The sequence below is a fragment of the Mytilus californianus genome, unplaced genomic scaffold (assembly GCF_021869535.1).
Source record: "Mytilus californianus isolate M0D057914Y unplaced genomic scaffold, xbMytCali1.0.p SCAF_7, whole genome shotgun sequence".
Lineage (NCBI taxonomy): Eukaryota > Metazoa > Mollusca > Bivalvia > Mytilida > Mytilidae > Mytilus > Mytilus californianus.
The window spans coordinates 102,855,588-102,879,537 of record NW_026262723.1 but is presented as its reverse complement, the minus strand read 5'-3'; the positions used below and the strand labels follow the sequence as shown (position 1 = coordinate 102,879,537).

At 30.7% G+C, this 23,950-nt stretch overlaps 1 protein-coding gene across 1 annotated transcript; it reads left to right on the top strand.

Moving 5' to 3' along the window:
• The first annotated feature begins 833 nt into the window (after positions 1-833).
• Positions 834-22,034, top strand: LOC127707976 (sphingosine-1-phosphate lyase 1-like). The gene is made up of 16 exons (XM_052212751.1): positions 834-875; positions 2,544-2,691; positions 3,603-3,772; positions 4,317-4,356; positions 5,946-6,025; positions 7,319-7,447; positions 8,640-8,728; positions 9,181-9,217; positions 10,704-10,811; positions 11,364-11,426; positions 13,098-13,244; positions 13,737-13,857; positions 14,083-14,200; positions 15,318-15,464; positions 16,977-17,097; positions 20,663-22,034. The coding sequence occupies exons 1-16, from the start codon at positions 849-851 to the stop codon at positions 20,762-20,764; spliced, it is 1,647 nt and encodes a 548-aa protein (XP_052068711.1). The 5' UTR covers positions 834-848; the 3' UTR covers positions 20,765-22,034.
• Positions 22,035-23,950: the final 1,916 nt, after the last annotated feature.

The following is a 23,950-nucleotide window of genomic DNA, read 5'->3' as shown; positions in this document are numbered from 1 at the left end:
AAACGATACTTGCCTCGCAAAGGTCTTATCCTTTTTACAACAGTTATATATTACCAATAATTGATTATTGTTGCACCATATGGGGTTTTACCGCAAACTGCAACATTGAGCGGATTCATAAGCTGCAAAAGCGCACAGCAAGATTAATTTTGAATAAACCTTTTGATTATCCATCAATATCAATGTTTAAAGAACTTAATTGGATGACCATTTTTACACGGATAAAATATTTTCAAGCCATTTTAATGTTTAAATGTATGAACGGACTAGCGCCAGATTATCTTACTAGTAAATTTACTGCGTGCAGTGATCTATATAGTTATTCTCTTAGGTCAACAACATCTGGACATCTTCATTCACCAAGGCCAAAGTCTGAATACTTCAAAAAGACTTTTCAATATTCTGGTCTAATTATTTGGAATAGTTTGCCAAATGTTATAAAGGATTCAAGTCATATCGAAAGCTTTAAGGTGAAATGTGCTAATCTTTTTTTCACAAAACAAAATGAGTAGACAAACTTTTTTTTTCTTAGGACATTCTTGCCATGCTAGTTCTACAGTCTGTTTTCATGCTTGTGTATATAAATTTGTAATTGTGTACATCTCTATTGATTATTGTGTTATATGCATTGATTGTTATATGTATTAATTGTTCATTTTAATGTGTGAAGGCCTCGTGTGAGATTAACAATTGTATGTTAAATGAGTTACCTTCGTTAAATAAAGAATTTATTATTATTATTATTATTATAATAATCCACGGAAATTACGAAAAGGTCAATAATCGCTTTTCTTCGAACGCACCTTAGATGTTCATTGGTCATGTGACACAAAACCCGTACTGTCAAAATGTCGAACGCTCTGAAATTTGTATTGGTAAGATATTTTAACCTTCTGTGATTTACAATAGTTGATGTTCTTTTGCTTAAGAACAAAAAAGACTGTTTTTTTTTAATTTTCAAGTCTATTAAAATTGATCAGACCCGAACAAATTAGGTTTTTAGAGAGTCTAGGTACTTGTTGCATAACTAACTGATCGATTGGTAACCATATTAAATACGAGGCAGGTATTACCTGTTAAAGGAGACAAAGTCCGTATAAGTAGCTATCTAAAATAGGATTACTTAATTTTTCAATTTTGAATTGATAAAGATCTTTTGAATTTTATTACGTGCTGTAAATTGTGATGCCATCTTTTATGTATGATCACTTATCATACTTATACATGTACATCATACAAAAAATAACTTTTAATATTAATGATAATTGATAAAATAATATAATTGGTTAAATCTGGGTCTAGTATATCAAGAGACTTGCAACTTCTAGTAGTAATCATCAGTAATATAATTTTTCGGTTTATTACAGCTACTTATTTGCTTTTAATGTTGAACACATCAGATATATGTAAAAAATTGTTAAAGAAAAGATGTAGAGAAGAATCTGTATGAATAAAAGAATGCAGGTGCTGTTAATTTTACTTTAAAACCAGTGCTATATTGACCAGTAATTTATCAATATTTGTGTCACAATTATCAGTGATTCATTTCAGACAATAAGCAAAATTGTCTAACCGGCCTATTTAAACTCATAAAAATGCAATAAAACTTGTATTTATTTATTACCAATTTCACTGTCTTTTAACATGTCATTTGTATATTTTATTACAAGAAATGTAGGTTTTAAATAAAGAATAAACCCCCATTTTGATGAAAAAAAATTTTAATGAATTTCTTAGGAAATTTTTTTTTCTCCCTGGAAAACTAAAAATTCAATAACAAAAAAACTTTGCTATCCTTAGAAACATCTTCTTTCAACCATATAAAAATCATTAATGATAAATTATCAAGAAAGAAAGAAATCTGGGTCCATTTGCCCAAAATCATGTTCGCTCCCATTCACGGTCGCCCTCTTTCACATTCACAACCTTTTTAAAGGTCTTTGGTATTTTTGCTAGGGTAATGCTTTAAAATAAACATGATAGTAATTTATTGTTTTAAAATAAAGTAACATTCTAAAAATGTAAACGGTTTTCTTGTAAATGTTTTTGAGAAGTATTTTGACGAAATGAAAAATGAATATTGTCATGATGTTCAAAGGCAGAGTTCATTTATCTAAGACTTGTAAAAGAAAGGCGGAACATATCAAACAGTCATCAAAACTTGTCACAGTGACATTGAATCTTGAAGCAATCATAAACATCAACAGCTCACATAATCATTCAAATCATTCATTATTCCAACTCAAAACGAGCACTTCAACCATTCAACTTCCATGTCATATAATTTTTATCAATATCAAAAGGCAATTTTAAGAGGAGTTAGAATAATAATAGATCAATGTTTGAACAGAGAAATATGCTTCCATATACTGCAGCAATCAACGGCTAGAGACATGGTTCCATAGAACCCTTTGCAAATTTTCGTATATGTTAGAATTAAGAAGGAATTTAGACGAAACATACAGTCAATTGTAGAATTGTCTCCTCAAAAGCATATGTTTTTATATGATGATCATATTAACATTTTATTATTGTATTTTCAGGACCCAGCTTTTTCTGGATTAGACATAGTAAAGGATAAAATAAACTCAGTATGTCAGAACTTACAACCATGGCAGGTAGTCCTTTACACATGTGGTACTACAGTTGTTGTTATATCTGTCAAGAATTTTATATTCAATGAAGAAGAAGGTGAGTTGATGACAATATTTGTTTTTCTTGGACAATTTGTTTGAATTGAAATAACAATCATGCAAAACCATTGTCTTACATATGGTAAAATGATAAAAAATCTACACTATGGCAATACATATATCTGAATCAGAAAGCCATCATGGAAAAATGATTTGTTTTAGAATGAGTTTGTTTTTTATTTTGTTTTTTTTATCATGTTTATGTGGTTTCAGACTAAAATAAAAAGTCATATAAATCTATGGAAAAGTTCAAATGGTTAAGTATTTAAATTCAAAGTTTTAATGAACTAAAAAGTTCATGAAAATGAGTACTTAAAACATATTTTGATGAATAATGAGATGTTGAGTTTACAAAAATGAGATAGCAACCCATCAAAGCAGAAAGACACACAAAAGATATTGTGAGGTCAATGGTGGAGAGGTGTCTCTAAATCCCCTAAATTTAGAAAATACATTTTGAAAGATGTGAGCAAATCAAACAGAAATCACATAAGAACTTCTGTTAATACCAAATTGTTTAAAGAACATAAAAAAAAAAATCATAAGATTTAACAAAAGACAACTGCAGACAAAGTTCCTGACTTTTTTTATTTAGTTTTTTGAGAAAGCAACCCTCCTCCTTTTTATGTTTCAATTAGTGGAATAGTAAAAAGAATTTAGAAGTATGTATGATAAAAATCAGTTCCGTAAAAAGCACTTAACTCTTACATCGACTCTATGATATCTGTAAAACAAATAACAAAAACATAGATTCATGTAAACAGTCCTGAATAATACCATATCAGAGAAATTTCCCTGTTACTGAAAGCAATGTCAAAGTACTTAATAATCTGATATAGCATATATTAAACAGTAAGGGTAAATTGTATTATTGAATATCTATAAATTCATTTTGTTTGTTTCTTATAGATCTTGTACCTCGTATGAAAAAGAAATTCTTCAGACTTGTCAAAATGATTCCACTAGTGAAGAAGAAAATAAAGGAAGAGAAAACCAAAATGTCTTATGAAATGGAAGAGTCATTCCACAAACAAGTGGAAGGTTACATCTTAGCTCTTCCTGCTAAAGGATTGCCAATGGTAAGTTCAGTGGTATTTTTTGTTTGTTTGAAATATAAAGTCATAGGTGATATCTTTTTGGTAACATTAATCTACCTACATGACCTATATATGACAAGTTCTATTTTGGAATCATTCAAAATACACATTTTCATAAAATTGGCTCCTGGCTCTTCCTGCTTAAGGTATACATTTAGTTATACGTGTTTGTAATTGTTCTGTTGCAGAATTTAGAAATAGAAGTTTAAAAAGAAATCAGTTGAAATCATTGTGAAGAAGATATTGTTTAATGAATGTAAAAACAGTAATTCCTTGAACTTTAATTTTTTTGTGAAAATTTATATTAAAGTTGTCATTCATTTGTACATACAAGATAATATAATCACAGTAACATGAAAACAAGAAGTTGTGGTATGATAGTCAATGAGACAACTCTCCACAACATGTACATTTGATTGATTGATTGTTGTTTGCATTATGTCCTGTGTCAAGTATTTCATGCATACTAATCTTTATTTGACAACTTGAAACAAAAAAATATAACAATTGTAATTTTTGTTACTAGGACAGTGTTATAGATGAATTAAAGAAATACAAGCAGATTGGTAAGATTTATGTATTGTCAGTGTTATTGAATGGGCATCACCTAATTTGAATATACTGTCTTTTTTGTAAGATTGAAAACAACAAACGAATATTAAATATGATATGCAGCAACAAACAACAACCACTGAATTACAGGTTCCTGACTTGAGACAAGCACACATAGAATTTTGCGGAGTTAAATGTGTTTGCGGGTGCCCAACCCTCCCCTAACCTGGATCAGTAGTGTGACAGCACCAACAGCACAACATAAGAACAAACTATAAAAATCAGTTGAAAAGGTCTAGACTTATCTGATTGTTACAGAGCACAAATCAGCTAACAAAAACACTTTTCTCCAAAATATATATTGAATAACTAACGAAGTAACAAGATATATTCTTTAAATTGATGGGCTACACACTAGAGCAGACTCCTTCGGCATACACTTTTTGCTTAAAGTGACTTAACCATATCGCCTAAATCGGTACTGTCAGAGTGAAAATTTTGTCTGCAGGACTGTTAGTTACAAATTTATACATAAAACCAACTTTCACCTGGAATTTGTTACAAGATATTTCTTAATAAGTACAAAGTTGTCCCGCACTGAGGTGACTCTCATAAAATGGCTTAAGGCATCAGTGACTTCTATTGTGATCACATCTTCAATTCTTCTTTCCGGGTTGACATCCCTACTAGATATCTAAAATTGTCAAATCACAGAAGAATTCTTTTTCTTTGTCCCTTCCTGCTACTGAAAATAATTTTTCATCAATTTGACAATTAATAGTATTTCAAGTTCTCTTGTGTTCCTAATGAAGGTTGATTCAGAAATTCAGTTGAATTGCAACAAATTCAGTATATTTGACTATGTTCCCTTACAGATGTTATTAATTTCAATGTGATGTAATTGTTTTGTGCTAAGGTAGCTAGACAAATGAAATTATCATTGTATGAAAATCTTAAATATAAGAATTTTTTATGTCCCTCCGTAGCAGTGGGGGCATTAAGTTTTACCCTTGTCCGTCTGTACGTACGTACGTCCCAAAATTGGTTTCTGTTCTCTAACTTGAGTTTGCCTCAACCAAATGTTATGAAACTTATACACAATGCTTATTACGACAAAACACAGATCAAATTTGAATTTTGGTGGCGTCACTTTAACCATTCTAGAGTTATGCCCCTTTATAAATGGAAAAATTGCAAAATGTTTAGTTTCCGTTCTCTAACTTAAGTTTGCCTCAACCAAATGTTATGAAACTTATACACAATGCTTATTACCACAAAACGCAGATCAAGTTCAAATTTGGGTAGCGTCACTTTTATCGTTCTTCAGTTATGTCCCTTTATAACTACATGTATATGCTATGCAAGCGGGGGCATCATCTGTGTCCACATGTGGACACTATCCACATTTATTTAATTATGACTGTATACAGCCATGGCAGCATTTTAATATTACCTCTTTATTTTCTTTTCTTTAAATTTGTTATCAGAAGCTAATATGAAAATAAGGAGATCATCAGATGTATGTTACTTTTTCATCATGTCACATTTCAGAAGTCTGCAAAAAGAAAGACAACTTTTATCTTTAAAATGACTTTATTTCCAGCTGAGATTGATTGGGAGTCAGGACTAGTATCTGGTACAGTATATAATGGAGACCCAAAACTTACAGATTTAATGTCAAAGGTATGTATTATCATGCATTCCCAATACTTCAAATCTCCAGTTCATGTTCATCGTTTTCTTTGTAGGATAATTATACCCCCGCTTTAAAAAAAGTGGTGGTATACTGTTTTACCTCTGTCCGTCCGTCCATCCATCCATCTGTCGGTCCGTCTGTCCCATGAATATTTTTCGTCGCATCTTTCTCAGGAACTACATCATAAGGATTTCTGAAATTTGGTTTCAGGGTTTATATAAGTCAGCTATACTGTGTGATCGTTTTCAGAATCATCACTCAACAACTTTCTGTTTACCGTCAAGTATTTGGGCGGGGGTATCATCAGTGAGCAGTAGCTCGCAGTTTCACTTGTTAATATATCCCTACTCTACCTAAGAGTGGGGGGGTGATACTGCCTGCATTCAACTTGTCTGTCCATCCATTTTGATTGGCCAACAAATATTTCAGCCATACTTTTCTCACAACTGAACAACTTCATAATTTGTTAGAAGAATGACAGTGATAAGTTGTAATGTGTGAACACTTTTCGAAGACACCTACTTCCTGCTTGTGGATACTTTGAATATTTAATATATCAATTGAACTTTATTTTTTTCATCGCACATTTCTTCAGTACTACTGAACAGAATGACTTCATATTCAGTCAGCAGTGTTTGACAAATTCTGCATGCAAGCCCATAGGAAACTTATATTTTGTTGAACACTTTAATTCATGGTTCACCTATATTCATGAAATCCAGAATAGTAAGTATCTGAAAAATGATAATGAATTGACAGAATATTATTTTAACAGTTAAATCTGCTATAAAATCCTTATTACCATGGATCTATCACTATTTTCAAATATTAATTTTAATGGATGTTGATAACAGGGAGGCAAACCACAAACTTTGAATGTATTCAGCATTGCTTTAATAGAAGCAATAATGAAAAAATGAATGCCCCTAGAAGAGTCTTTTGAGAATGAAAATTGGAATTTACTCAATTATCATGCACATTGATGTAAAAAGAATATAAATACATTGATTCAAATTTGAGAAAAAGTAAAATAAGGAATGGGGGTTAAGAAACTACGAAGGAAATCAAGAATCTAATTTCAAAGACAGACAGAAAAATGAGAGAAAAAAACAAAGATGAAAAGACAAACAATAGCTGACAAAAGAGGTTATGTTACTATATTTTTACTTAGTTATTCAAACTTCTGAATGTCGATTGGTTAGATTCTCACATTTAAATGTTTCATGGAATCTGAAATTCATTAATTTATTGTTTACTTACATTATGTGCATCTCTTGTAGACATATGGGATGTTTGCTTGGACTAACCCGCTACATGCTGATGTCTTTCCTGACATAAGGAAGATGGAAGCTGAAGTAGTCAGGATGTGTTGTTCTATGTTTAATGGAGATTCAGACACTGCTGGAACAGTAAGTTTAGCATCAATTAGTGTAGAAATGATCTATGTTTAATTGAGGACAAAAGACTGGTGACAACATCTTTTTAGCCATATACTATAGCTATTATTAGACTGGAAATTGGGCAAAATTTTGTTTCCATAAGTTATCTTTTGAACCATATGTCCAACTTTACCGAACTTGATTTGATAAGGAAGAACCCTATAGATTTCAGTGTCCATGGGTCAAAGGTCAAGGTGATAGCAGCTATTGATAGTTTGAATTTAGGGCAAAATTTTATTTCCATATGTTATATCTTGAACAATTTGTCCTACTGTTACCAATCGGTGTAATTATGCCCCATGAGATGAATATTACCTCAATTGATTTTGAGGCCAATACATCTAAGAGCAGCAATTAATACATGTAGACTGAAATTTGGGCAAAATTTTAGATTCCAAGTTATATTTTTTTAACCAAATGACCTACTTTCATCAAACTTAGCTTTAAAAAGTCCCTTGTAAAGAACATGACCCTTGTAGATTTTGTCTGACACTTACTTCCTGTTTGCTTATACTCTAAATTTTTCAATATATTGAATAAGCTTAGAATTTTTGTCACACTTTTCTCAAGTACTACTTAACAGACTTCATGTTTAGTCAGCATCTTAACTGTGATGAATTGTAACATGTAAGCATTTTTCAGATCTTTAGGACACCTACTTCCTGTTATGTGATACTTATGCCCGGATGGTATGCTTATCACCACAAGTGGGAATTCTTGTTTACTGTTGTAGTAATTTGAGCAATAGTCATACAACTAATAAAATAAATTTTATCACTATTTAAATAGAAATAAGCACTTATGAAAATTTCAATGTAAATAAGCATACATGTTTATCAATATTTTAGTGTAAATAAGCAGTTATCAATATTTTAGTGTCGATTAGCAGTTATCAATATTTTAGTGTAAATTAGCAGTTATCAATATTTTAGTGTAAATTAGCAGTTATCAATATTTTAGTATAAATTAGCCCTTAAAGCATGGAAGTGAAATATAAGCTTATCAATTAGTATGCCTTTTACTCACACAGGATATGACTTTAGTAACTATTGATTGGATGCATTTTGACCTCATTGCAGCAAACTCGAATGAAATTTTATTTTTGGAGTCAAATTCCTACTTTCAGGAAAGAGTTATAGTCATATTATTATCTTTTGATTAGATGACATCTGGTGGAACAGAGAGTATATTAATGGCTTGTTTAGCATACAGAAATATAGCCAGAGAAAGAGGTGTAAATATACCAGAAATGTTAGTAGTTTGTACATGATTAATTGTTATTTATTCGTTTAGTCTGTGTATATATATTTTAAATCGTGTTGAAATCTTTTTAAAGGGAGTGAAAACATGCTATAAAAAGCTTGATACTTTAAAACATATAAGAACTAGATGATATATATATGGGTGATGCATGTCTGATGGTGGGCTTTTTCATCTGGAATATTTCAGTTTTCGATTAAACTTACATGAATTAATGAATTTATAAAATTATGGTACATTTTCATGAGTAGGTCAGTTTCTCAAGACTATAAAATACCTAGACCCACACTGTCTATTGATGCTTTACCATAAGCTTACATTGGTCTGACACATGATACTCTTAAGTTCTGAACTCATTTTTAAAATAGACTGAATCCCAAATATTTGTGTTATGTTTTTGCATTTTACTCTTGTAATGTATTTTTCTTTAAATTTCTTTTCAGTATTGCACCAATCACAATCCATGCAGCTTTTGACAAGGTATTTGTCTATTGGAATGTTTTACTCTGTTAACTGTAGCAGACTTACCTGTTACTGTTCACTTTCTTGTCCTCTTATATTTGTAAAAATAATATCATAAGATTTGTTTTTTTAGTCTGAATCCAATGTTTGTTGTTTTAAAACACCTTTTTCTATGCAGTTATACCATTTTCTGAGTTCTGTTCAATAAAAATTCATATGAAAATTCTTGAATTTTTATGGTAACTCTTAAAACATGCAATATAAGTTATGTCTGATTTCTATACCTACAATGATGCAATAACTGCTTGATTTTCATTTGGGGGATAGTAAATATCAGTTCAGAACATATCTTTTTAATACTGTGGCTATACATTTTGTGGAGTACTTTTTGTGGACTTCTTTGGTAAAGTTTAACATCAAAGGAGTAAGTTCGGTAAGGGCCATAATTGACCCCGATTATGAAGTTCAATGTTTCAAGATAAAACATGTTTTAAGTTGAAGAAAAGACATGTGAGAAAGTCAAATCTAATTTTATCCAAGTTTTATTTATTAAGTGATGAATTTTACATCCGAAAAAGGCCAAAAATAGAGATTTTTGCGAAATTGACAAAATAGTCCGGATTGCTGCCAGATTTAAGGCCTGGGAAATATAGAGTGCAGGCGTCGACAAACTAAATATTCAAGTTGGATATGTAAAATGTTATAACAAACATTATGTCAAAAGATAGTTCTTGTCAACACATGCGCTTTTTTTTTTTGTCCAAAAAATCAAAAGAAATTCATCCGATTTCATTGGCTTTTTGTGAAAAATCGAAATGAGTGCTATTTGTGACGTCATGAATAGAAAAAGCATGTAAATTTTTAACAAAGTGACATATTTCCTATCTAGTCATTGTATTAGCTATGATTCATTGTGATATTGGTCAATAAATCTTTTTTTGAAATTGTAGCTAGAAATAGGGGCCATTTTAGGGCCTTATCAAACCTTCTCCTTTACATGTTCAACAAAATACTGATTTTCAGTACGCTTATTTGCAGTATTTGGTAAAACCACAAAATCAGGCATCTAGGAAAACAGTATTTTTTCTTAAATAAAGCTGGTACTGAATAAATGAATCTGGATAGATTTTTAGCTCACCTGGCCTAAAGGGCCATTGTGAACTTTGTTATCACTTGTCATCTGTAGTGTTCCGCTAACTTATACAAAGATCATCATTGGAAACTGCCTGGTCAAATTAAACCAGCTAACATGTACATGAATTTGCCAGTCGTCTTTTTATACGAAATATTGCCCTCAAATGACGATTTGACTTTTTTTTGTATTTTGAGCAATACTATAGAAGATACAGAGAAAATGTTTGAATAATATTCTAGTCTAAAATGTTGGAGATAGAGAATTGATGAAGATGCACATAGACCTTGGTGAGCGACACAGGTTCTTTAGAGCCTCTAGTTGTTTAATCCAGCTGCTGTAGTTAAACTTTAATTTTATTATTTATCATAGGCGGCATCATATTTCCGAATGAAGTTAACTCATATACCTATAGATGAAGAAACTAGGATGGTTGACATCAAGGCTATGAGAAGAGCTATAAATAAAAACACATGCATGGTAAGTGTAAATGTTAAGTTTATTTATAAAACATAAAAGGGACAAATGGAATAACCAAAAACATTGGACAGCACAACAGAACACACCCACCAACAGAACACACCCACCAACAACAATAGAAAACACATGGTCCAAATAGCCTGATTTAGTACAGACAAGAAAGTGTTTGCCTATTAGTCTATTACAATAAAGGCAGGAATAAAATAAAGAAATTATCTTAAAGATACCTGCCAACTTGCAGGACTTAGTCTTGAACTACACAGGTTGGATCTCTTGTCCTGATTGCGCGATCATGATCCAAAAGAAATTGTGTAAGCACAATTTAATAACTGCATGAAAAATTTGTATAATCCTCATTTAAGCTGTTCCAAATGGGAGACAATTGAGGCCTTTGATAATCAGAAAATCAAATTTGGTTAAAATTTTGTTACATATTCATCAGTTGATTAATCACGTCTCATATAAATGGTAACAAAATTGTTGTGCGAATGGAATGCCTTTTAATGATGTTAAAGAGTATTGCATTGATAATAAAACTTATTTTGTTTACAGCTAGTTGGATCAGCACCAAATTTCCCTCATGGCATTATTGACTCTATAGAGGAAATCTGTCAGGTAATTCACACTTAATGAGCTCTTTGATAGAATTATAGAACTTCATGTGCATAACAGGAATGTTTTTGGTAATACACACCTTCTGATACCCAATATGTAAGTATAGACCCTACAGAAGAAATTTGAAAATTTGTCACATAAAATTTGTTATATGCTTTTTCCAAATTGGTTGATCAATGACTCTCTCACATAATATATAGACAGAGATATATTGTTTTTGTCCTGTCAATCCACATGGCCATTTGTTCTATCACATTAGATGAGGGCCTGTGAGAAAATTAGTTGTGTAACTAACTATTTCATTTTTGTCTCGCCTTGACGGAATCAAAAAGCGAGACATAGGTATGCTGTTTCCGGCTACGACGGCGTCGGCGTCAACAATGTATTAGTTTGTGATTAGGTCTAGTTCATGGTGAACCACTAATGGTAGGTCAATGATATTTGGTATGCAGTTGTATTAGCATTGGCACATCTCATTACCATGGAGATTATTTGGCACTGCCCCCTCAGTCAAGGTCTATTGACTTTGAAACTTTGCTTAGTTTACATGTATTAGTTTGTGATTAGGTCAGTTTATGGGGAACCACTAGTGGTAGGTCAATGATAATTGGTATGCAGATGTATAAGCATTAGCACATCTCATTTCGATGGAGAATATTTGGTCCTTACCTCCTCAGTCATGGTCTATTGACTTTGAAACTTTTGCTTAGTTTACATGTATTGGTTTGTGATTAGGTCAGTTCAAGATGAACCACTAATGTTAAGTGGTTGATATTCGGTATGCAAATGTATTGGCATTTGCAAGTTTCATTTCCATGGAGATTATATAACCCCACCCCCTAATTATGGTTCATTGACTTTGAAACTTTCACATAGTTTACAAGTTAATGTTTGTGTTTAGGTTTGTTTAAAAGGAACGACTTATGAAAAGTCAATGGTATTTGGTTTGCAGTTGTATTAGCATTGGCACATCTCATTTCCATGAAGATTGTTTAGCCCTGTACCTTCAGTCATGGTTCATTGACTTTGAATATTTGCATAACTTACATGTAAAGTATTGTTTTTTTAATTTCAACATTTGCATTATCAAAATAACAAATAGGCGAGACATATCTCTGTGTTAACAGTTTATATAGATAAAGAATTATTATTATTGTCTGTTTGTCACAAAGTTTTGTTAATACAAATAAATCTCCTACATGTTACATAAGAATTAGATCAAACCTAATAGAAAGCTATGTGTAAATGTGCACCTTTCATTTAATCTTTTTACAACATGACCCTTGCCATTTCTACTTATGGAGAAACGTCAATACAAAATCTACTTTTTTCATAAATACTGTATTGATAAGAATGAAGTATAAGTTGGTAGAGATTTGTTTTGTTATATGTGAAGTTTTGTAAGATTTGGATAGATTTTTTTAAAGCTACTGTTACTTAGACAGAAGGGGGGAGAGGGGGGTATCTGTTCTTTTGTGTTCATGTTTTTAACAAAAAAACTTTTTCACACTGCTGCAATAATAAAATCGTTGATCGGCAATTTGAGGGAATAATTGAAATTTAACCATTGAAGAAATTAAAACAGTTAACAACATGTCTTTTGTCAAAAAATATATGAATCAGTGATGAATTGGTGAGCATAGCTTTGTAAATAATACTTTTTTTTATCAGTTGGGATTGAAGTACAATATACCAGTCCATGTGGACTGCTGTTTAGGTGGATTCTTGGTGCCTTTTATGGAAAAAGCAGGGTACAAAATTCCAATGTGTGATTTCCGTGTAGATGGAGTGACAAGCATATCAGCTGACACACATAAGGTAAAATATATAAGATTTGAAAGGATTTCAGGGTATTTTATTATTTTTTTATGTTAGGTGATATCACTCAAATATTTATATAATTGAACTAACTATTTAGCCGTGGTTTTCATATTTTTGGTTACATGTTAAAAGTGATCAGTTAAATAAATCTTGATAAATTGGTTATTCGACAGTCCAGTGGCACATTAAATGCCTATTCAGGAGGAGAACATGTTGATGTGATATGAATATGAATCTGCTTTGTACTATGAACACACACTGAGCAGGATTTTAACTTGTTCACAAGTTGAATTTTGTAATATACTACCTATGTTTTTGAGACTGACATTTGGTTAGGGTATATTTGTTGTACTGATACATCTAGTAAAAAATTCTGATAAAAACCAGGAGTTGTGTACATTAAACGAGCATCTTAAACCTAAAAATTGACCAAGAAAATGTTACAGTAATAACAGTCTAGTGAATTGAGGTATTAATTATATATTTCAGTATGCATTTGCCCCTAAAGGTTCATCAGTTATTTTGTACAGAAATAAAGACATAAGACAGAGACAGTTCTTTGTACAACCAAACTGGCCTGGTGGAATCTATGCTACATCTTCTATGGGAGGTATGATTAATATAAGACTCTTTAAAATCTAATATCAGTCTTAATATGTTTTTAAAGTTGCAAACCTTTCATAAAAAATAGAGGAGGGAAAAAATAATGAAAAAAAAGAAATATTTGCTAACAACATTTAAAAGAAAATATCAGAGAAAAAAATAACCACATAAGAAAATAAAGTTGAAAGGGTTGTAATGCTGGTAAACATTACATTATGATTTGATTTTTCAGGTAGTAGAGCAGGTGCTATCATTGCCGCATGCTGGGCTACACTTGTTTACTTTGGTGAAGAAGGATATGTTAATTCTACAAGAAAAATAATCGCCACAACTAGAAAAATTACAGATGGGTGTGTAAAAAGTTTTTTTTTTAAATGGAATTATTATATATTTATGAATTTATTTCCCACACTTGGAATTTATTTAAGAAAATTACTGTGTTATGAAAATTGAAAATTGGAATATTTATTTACCTCATATTGGGTCATCTGAGTGCAAAAAGTTCAGCCCACCTCACCAAAATGCCTTTTTTTGCAACCAAACATTTCTAGGTCTAAATTTTCATTCCTTCAGCCAATAAATGATGCTGAATGCCATAGAAAAAAAGCTTACACTTGTTGCAGAAGTATATATTCTGTAAAAATGACTGGAACTGCATGGTAAGGGTTAAAATTGAAACTTTTACCAAAAAGATATCTATGTAATATGCCAGTTTGTTGAATTGTTTTCTTAACTTAGCTTACTCTTTCAGTAGCTTCAAGCAAATAAGATTATGAATTGCAAGTTAACAATTTTCCATCAAAATTAATTTTATTTTCTAATTTTGCCCAACATATATATAACAACCTTTAACCAATACAAAGTGTAAGTTCAAGTGTAAAATAACATTTATGTTGTCATGGGTTGTGCTAATATGAAATTCTCCCCAAAAGTACTTAATTGACCATTTGTACTTTATCAAATTGACCTCTTAAAATTCTGTCTTATGGAAATGAAACCACTGTTGAAAATAGTATAGGCAGTCTCATATAATATTTGAATACTATATTCAAGTAATAATTTACTAGGAAAATATGGAATCAGGATTTTTTTTTATTATCAAAACTGAATTACTGTAAATTCAGAAATTATTGTGTGTATATATCATTTGAGAATCCTTAACCACTGGCAAAAATATGAAATCTAATTAATGTGATTGCAAAAATTTTATGCACAACTGAAATTATGAATGTGAGTTTTATTATTGAGAAACTGATACTGTTGCATTTTTTCACATTGATAAAAACATAGCAATCATTTCTGAATTTAAAGTAGTTATGAAATATGCCATAGAGACTCAGAGGCAGATTTAGAGGGGGGATTGATCTTGTTTGATCTTGTTTGGAAAAAAGCAACTCAAATTTGCTTGAGACAAAAGAGGGAATATCTTGTTTGGTTAAAATAACACCATTGTTTTTTGAATTACAGGTTAAGAAAAATCAAAGGAATGAAAGTATATGGTGATCCACTGATGTCAGTAATAGGCTTTGGTTCAGATGAGTTCAACATCTTCAGACTTGCTGATTATATGACCAGTAAAGGATGGGCATTGAATTCATTGCAGTACCCTAACAGGTAAAACTTATTTTATACAGTGTTTATCATACTTACATCAATAGGTTTATGAGACGTAAAACATATCCAAACTTTGTAGGAATGATATACTAAATATTCTTCAAGCTAATTCCATCTTTTGATTATGAAATAGCTCAATATATATTAAGATAAAATAGTAAATGCTTTCTTGTCCTCTGTTGTTGTTTTTTTTTAAATGTGAGACATAAATATTTCTTTTCTGGCACAGCTTTACCAATTCTAATACCTGTATATCTAATCAACTCTTACAAAAAGATCAACCAGAATTTGTATGGAGATCATTTATTATATGATCTGTTTCACATTTTATTTTTACCTGAACTTGACTTCCTTTAAATACTATTAAGACCCAGTCAAAGTTTTTGAATAAGATGTTTTCTCAGGTACTATACATGTTAAATAAATCAGATTTATGTTATAGTCTGTTGTAAGTTAATTATGTCTTATTGTCATAGTTCATTTCTCATTCTTATGGTCAGGTTTAGGATAAGGTTTCTTTCACTGTTAATGTTCATTACCAGAGATAAGAATGGAAGAATAAAGCAATTTCCTGACTGTTTTCATTGGTAAAGAAATAAACAAAATTGTTTTATTGTGAAATAATGTTGAAAAAGTTAATCTAATGTAAAATATTTTAGATTAACTTTTTCAACGTTATTTCTCAATATTTTTTCCGCCATTATTTTGTTTGAATAAAACTTGACATTTGACATGAAACTGGCCTCATTTCTTGTTTCAGTGGTCTTTGTCTTTTTTTTTTCTTAGTAACTATGCATGACTGGCCAGTGATTTGTGATTTATTGAATTTTTACATGGAATATATGTCTGCCATATGACCTCATTTTCATGTTCCCATGATTAGGTTACAGTTTTGGACTATATCTGTTTCCCTGGAATTGTACATGATAGGTCAATATGAATAAAAGGAGATATTGGTTATATGTCAATAAAACAGCAACTCAACAACAAAAATAACCATCTAGAGGGAAACAAATCTTCAACAATAGAGAGGCCTGCATTTCACAAAAAAATCTTAGACTTAAATTGGTTTGCTGAATGGTTCATGACTTACAATCATTACGTAAGATTTTTGTGAAGCTAGGGCCTGGTGTCTATATAATATGTCAAGCTCTAAATTGTCCTGAGTCTATAAGAGTTGTGAATAAATTTAACATAAACATTTAAAGATCTATAATCTACCATGAATTCTCTGAACAACAAATAACATTAAAATATGACACAAGATAACCATTGACAATGTTCCTACCTGTATGTAGCTAGGACAGACTAGTGAATAAGTGTCAGCGTTAGAGCAGACAATACAAACTGTTGTAATGCAAAAGTAAAAGTACAATGCACATAAACAAAAATAAATATAATAATTTGAAGGGCAGGGAGGATTTATTTCTACCACATTGAAAATGGAATGTTTTGCTTGCTAACAGGACATCCAATTTATTTCACTATTTAATGCTACATTTATTCTTTCAGTGTACATTTATGTGTAACATTTGTACATACACATGAAGGTGTAGCAGAAAGGTTCCTTGGTGATGTACAAAAGGGTGTTATAGAAATTTTGAAGGATCCAAACTCAGAAATTGGAGGAATGGTATGTTTATTTGCTACAGATTTTTTTTCTCTGTACACTTATATTTAGTGTCTGAAAAATTTGTTGTTCACAATATGTTAACTGTAGTTATATACAGAAAGCAAATAAACTGTGTATATTTTTGAACTAAGTCTAAGAATATGTTTTTTTATGTACAAATTTCTTAAATTTGATAGAGAAGGAGAGTGCACATTTCAGGGCAATTATCAGTCTTAAAGTTGTTGCTTTGATGCCATTAAAACAACTACTATGGTTATATACACTTATGGTTAGCTTAAATTATAACCATGTCTTTCTTGACTGTGAATGTTTTTTTCAACAGTAAAAAAGATTACTGTGAAAATCAACAACATCCCAACTTGAACATATTCCATTCCACATAGGAGCAACTCAAGACAACCAAGAAAGCTTGTTACATTACAAAAAGGACTGACCAATAGACAAATCAGTGTGATTGATCCTTATATTGTTGTCATTTTTGTTAAAATAATTAAGGGAATTGTCTTAAAATTTCTTTACAAGGTATCATATGAATGAGTGTAAGGTCAACAATTATTCATTCTTGCACAAGAATAGATCTTTCTGGTATATATATATATATTACTATATTTTCTACACAAAAAAGGGATAGAATCATACAATTAAAAAAAGTGTAGGAATTGTTCCATAAAAAAAATTCAAGATTCATGCAGTTCATAGATGGCACACAAGTTCATCATCAGTACAACATAATAAAAAAGATGATAATGATGGATATAAATAAGAAGATGTGGTATGTGTGCCAATGAGACATCTCTCCATCCAAGTCACAATGTGTAAAAAGTAAACAATTATAGGTCAAAGTACGGCCTTCAACAAGGAGCCTTGGCTCACACCGAACAGCAAGCTATAAAGGGCCCCAAAATGACTAGTGTAAAACAATTCAAACAGGAAAACCATCCGTCTAATCTATATAATAAAACGAGAAACACTTATGAACCACATCAACAAACGACAACCACTGAGTAACAGGCTCCTGACTTAGGACAGGTGCATACAAATGCAGGGGGTTTTAAAATAATGGCTATTTAAAGTTTAGTGGCAAATTAAATGCATATTGAGGATGAGAACATGTGAATGTGATATGAATATAAACCTTGCTCTATACTAGACATGCTGAGCCAGATTTTTAACATCCTTGTTGCAGGGATGGGCACGATTACTGACAAATGTACTCCGATTTTTGTATGTAATCGATTGCAATCGATTACTTTATCAAAAGTAATTATATTACATTTCGATTACTGTCAATTACATGCTACAAAATTATGAAATATAATGAAGTAAGTTAAACACAAATATGTTATTAAATGTATACGTATGTAATGTGGATATTTAGAACTTTATAAAAACAGTATTTTAAGAAAATGCATTGTTTTCAAATTTTAAGCTGACAGTTGTTTTCTAGATGGAAGCTCTTACTTAGGATCCGAAATATTAAAAAATTCTTGAAATTTTTATATTCAACATGAACGAGTGGTGATAAAGTTCTTGCCATGACATCCCATGGCTTCAGTCACTTCTTAATATTTTAGGTTATTTTCTCCATATTTTGCAAATTTTTGCTGTCATACTCATGATACTGACTTTTAAAAATTAGATATTTGGTATTTACTCATTTTTAACAGGTATATTTGAATATACATGACAATGTTGGAAGTTTCCTCTTAAAGAATATATAAAAAAGTAGAATAATTAACTAGTTCAGCTAATTTTAAAGGTGTAAATTCATTATAATTAATACATGCATGAATTAATCCCTTTATTTGGATAACCTCCCTAATTACAGGTTATAAAACTGCCAATGGAGTACATTTTATAACCCGGACAATATAATGTAAATCTCCTCTTAATTAGACATAATTGAAATCAAAACAAAGTTGGCATCTCATTGATTGGAAGTCCTTGATCATCTGATTATGAAAGACTAGAAATGTGTTGAGAATTTTTTATGCTCTATTGAAAATTATTAAAAATATATATTTTTAGTGTCAAAATGGGATACATGTAAAAATGTATCTATTTCTGAACAAGAATTTCAATGCATAGCCATTGGTACATTGTCAAAAGTATTTTGTGTACTTTCAAATTTTTAATATCATAATATTATGACGAATCAACTGCTTATCTATTCTAGCTAAAATCCCAACTCTTATTGAAAATTACGCTTCAATGTCAATGTAGTACAGAACTTAAGATAACTCTCATTTCTAATTTTAATCTATTTTCTTATTTCAAAATAAAAAGTCTTTGAATTATTGACAAGCATTGAAGACAGTAAAAGTCAATTGTTTCAAAAGCTGGATATACTGCAAAACTTGGTAGGAGATCTGGTTGATCATAATACAGCTTGAGAAAATAGATACAAATAAGACATTTGATAATCTGAAGTCTTATTAATACATTCTATTTTATCTGTACTATAAAGTGATGAATACATACATATTTTCATTCAGAATATGTTATTTTTCATCAAACTATTTTACTAAAGTAATCGAAATGTAATCGAAAAGTAATCAATGATTACATCATAATTTTTGCTGTAATCGATTAAATTACGATTACATGTAATCAAAAATGTCTTCGATTACAGATTACTGTCGATTACTTGAAAAAAATGTAATCAATTACAATCAATTACGATTACAGATTACGATTACCCCATCCCTGCCTTGTTGACAAGGTAACTGTCTGTTTGAAGGCATACCCTCCCCAACACATTATTCTGAATCCCAGCCAACCAGTATTTGATCTTACTCCTAAATGCTGCATGCTTATCAGAGAAGCAGTAAATACCAATTATCAAGTCTAGTATCAAGTATTTTGTTTGACCCAGCCAGGGATTGAACCTACAACTTCCCATACTAAAGGCAATCATGCTGCCACAAGACCACCATGGGGGTTAATAAAATAAAATAGACATGACACTATTTGTAGCGAAGAAAAATATATGCGAAAATTGACAAAAATTGTAACCCTTAAAAAGGTTGTCATGCACAAAACCCCTATATTTAAACTTTTTTTTCTGTGTGGGATGTAAGAATTCAGAAGATAGATCATTCAATGCCTGTTGTACTTTAAATGCCAATCTCTCTGCATGTTAAAGAACCCTTTACAGCTCTATGAAGGGTCGGCAGGTGGCCTATTGCAAGGCAAAATGTCTGCCCCTATCCAACAAACCCTTACTTTCAAGTGGCATTGCAAATTTCCCACCATTATGGTCGTGCCACCTTGCACAACCAACGTAATGTATTGATATTTGTTCTCGTCCTGAAAATTTTTGAAACAATTGCCACTCAACAATCAATCATTTAAAAATCTTCTTTCTAAAAATGTTATTAAAAGTTTTAATTTTGAAATATAAATTGTAGATTGCACATTCTGAAAATCATTTAATGATATAGTAAATTGTCTGAGTTTGTGGACTTGCCTTTCCAGAGCTTCCATGCTTTGATTTTATTTGAAAAGAATAAGCATGTAATGTACCGGTACTGTATTTTTTAACACTTTGACACTTGATTTTCAGGGTGCTATCTATGGAATGGCTCAGACTATCCCAGACAAATCTATGGTTACAGAATTAGTTGGATGCTTCTTAGATGCTCTTTACAGTACAGAAAAACATTAAAATTTTTCTGTGATGTTATAATACTCACATGATTATCTTTGATATTATAGTGGATATAGTCCAGATGTTATACCATTTATGTATTTTGAGAGATTTTGGTGCCAAGTTTACTACTTTTCTCATAGCCTTGCCAATTTACATGTTATCGTGATATTTGAGATACTTTTCACATGTAAATGGCAAAATCATGCGTGTTATTTACCATGTGACTGCATGATGGATTTGTTTTATATAATATAAATGCTGCCAAACAGCATATATCTGCTTTTCAGAAGAACTGTATCTCTGGATTTGCACTTTATTGTTTTCTCTAATTCTTCATGATTTATTTATATATTTTTAATTGTTGTTTTTTTATTTATTTATTTCATAAGAGTTTAGTTATTTTTTATCTCTTGAAAAAGTATGTTGATGTTTATTTAAATTATCAACTAGAATCGTAAGGTAAAAATATTCTACAAAAGCATCATGTTAGGTGCAACATTTCACCATTATTGCTAGTCAAATTATCAAACCGCTTGGCAAGTCTTGCTTATTAGAATTTGAAAATAGAACTGTGTTACGTTCAGAAATATTACATTTTGTAGTGATAGAATTTGTATTTCCATATTCTTTTTATAAAAGTTTAATTGTCAATTACAAGTATAGTATTACCAACCTATTTACCTCCCTTTTATGCCTGTCTCACTTCTGTTGTTAATTTTGAATTATTGTAAAAATACGTAAATTATAACTGATCTAATTTGAATTCTATACATAATTAATTGCAATACTTGAAAAAAGACAAGTACAAATGAATACAGAATGTGTTATATAATTTTCTGGGTTATATGGAATCATGAAGTAAATGATTTCAATCATAGACATTGTAAATAGGTAGACCACAAAATTTAATATTATGAAATATTTTTTCCAAGTAAATTTTCAAATGATTGATAGATTGTCGTTAGCCCACTTCAAAATGGTAATTGATTTAATAACTTGATTCTTGTGTCAGTATGCATGAATTTACTTTCATGCATTTATTTTAAAAATGGCTAATATTATAGATAATGCACATTTCTCATTTTTTGTTAATATATACAGCCTAAGAATAGATTTTATGTTTAAAAAAATGTTTAATAGTAATCAAACAGCAAAATAAAATGTCATATTAGAAATTTTTTGTCAGCCATCAAATCAAGTTTGTAAAGTAACAAAATCTTCTGCAAGCTTTTAAATTTAAAATGGCATACATTAAGATTATATCAATGTTTTAATTTGTTTAAATGGGAACAGTATAAGTTGTATACAGCAATACTTAACTTTCTTGTCTACAATTTTTAGCCTCAAAGACCAAAACATGGATTAATTTCATGATGTTATGACATAAACAATATTCATAGATATATTTGTCATAAAAATAAACCTCTCTAATGTGAAATGTAAAGGAAACAAGGAAAGATAACCCCGTGTCTTTCATTATTTCCTGAAAATCATGGATTCAAAACAATCTATTGACAAAAAAATTTCTATGGATCATTTTCGTCTCGCCTCTGATGAAAGTAGTGGAAAGCGAGACATAGGGATTGCTTTACTGGTGACGGCTGCGATGACGGCGTCAACAATTGTTAAGTTTTCTGCTTAAGTTAGTTTGATAGGAACTACTTGTGATAGATCATTGATATTTTGTATGAAGATGCATTACTATCAGTACATATCAGTTTGATGACAATTTTGAGACCCTGCACCCTAGGCCATGGTCCAGTGACTTTGAATTAATTAACAATTTTAAATGTTAAGTTTTCTGCTTCAATTAGTTTGATAGGAAGTACTTGTGATAGATCAATGCTATTTTGTATGAGGTTGCATTACTATCAGTACATATCAGTTTGACGACTATTTTGAGGCCCTGTCCCCCTAGGCCATGGTTCATTGACTTTGAATTAATTAGCTATTTTAAATGTTAAGTTTTCTGCTCAAGTTAGATTGATATGAACTACTGGTGATAGATCAATGATATTTTCTTTGAAGTTGCATTACTATCAGTGCATATCAGTTTGACGACTATTTTAAGGCCCTGCCCCCTAGGTCATGGTCCAGTGACTTTCAATCAATTAACAATTTTTCAATGTTAAGTTTTATGATTAAGTTAGTTTGATAGGAACTACTTACAATAGACAATATTTTCTATAAAGTTACATTGCTGTTTGTACATCACAGTTTGTCAACCAATTCGAGGCCCTACCCACTAGTTGGTCTAGCGACTTTGAATTAATAAGCAATGTTACTGTCCATCAGATTGTCTGTTTCTGAATTTTATGCCGACAGGCGAGACATATTTCTGTGTCAACAGTTTATTTGTTTTATACAGCAAAGAGGTATATCTCTCTATATATTCTATATAAGTCGATGTAATTTATAACTTCCATCAAAGAAGGGTGAACTTCATTTTTGTCTCGCCTTGGCAAAGTCACAAAAACAAGGCTTAAACATCCTGTTTCCAGTGGCAGGGGCATCAACAATTTGTTAAAGTTTGTGATTAAGTGAGTTTAAGGGGAACTACTCAAAATAGTCAAAAATATTGTAGTTGTATTTCCATCAGCAAATCGTTTAGCCCTGCCCCTTAGTCATGGTCTTTTGACTTCAATTCTGCACATTTCAGGATACTTAATATGTATGCTAAAGATAGATGTTATGGTCTTATAAAAATGGCTATCAATTTAAATCAAAAGATAAAAAATTATAATAGATGTAAGGTTTTTGTTTGAAACAGTATTGTGTTGTAATCAATGTAACTAAGGTTTAGTGTTATGTGTTATGCAGATTTGGTTAAGTGTTGTATTCAATGTAACTCAGAGAAGATTTTACTTTTGATGCTATTTTTGTATAGTTTCACAGTCATCACTATGTTGCTAAAGAAATCCATGATGTGAAAATGTGTTCAAAGGAAATGATTGTTTACAGTGATTCTTCTAAGAATCATCCATAAATGCTCAATAGTTCAGAACTTAGAACTGCTTGTAATTTTTATTACAAGGAAAATTCATTGATAATTGATATTTATTACATCACATATTTTGAAAGTTAATATGATCTATTAATCTGAATAAACTAATGTAAAATAATTGGAGAAATTTGAAGAATTATTATAAGGAATAGATGTTTAAGACTAACAATTTTCTGTTTTAAGATTTCTCCACACTG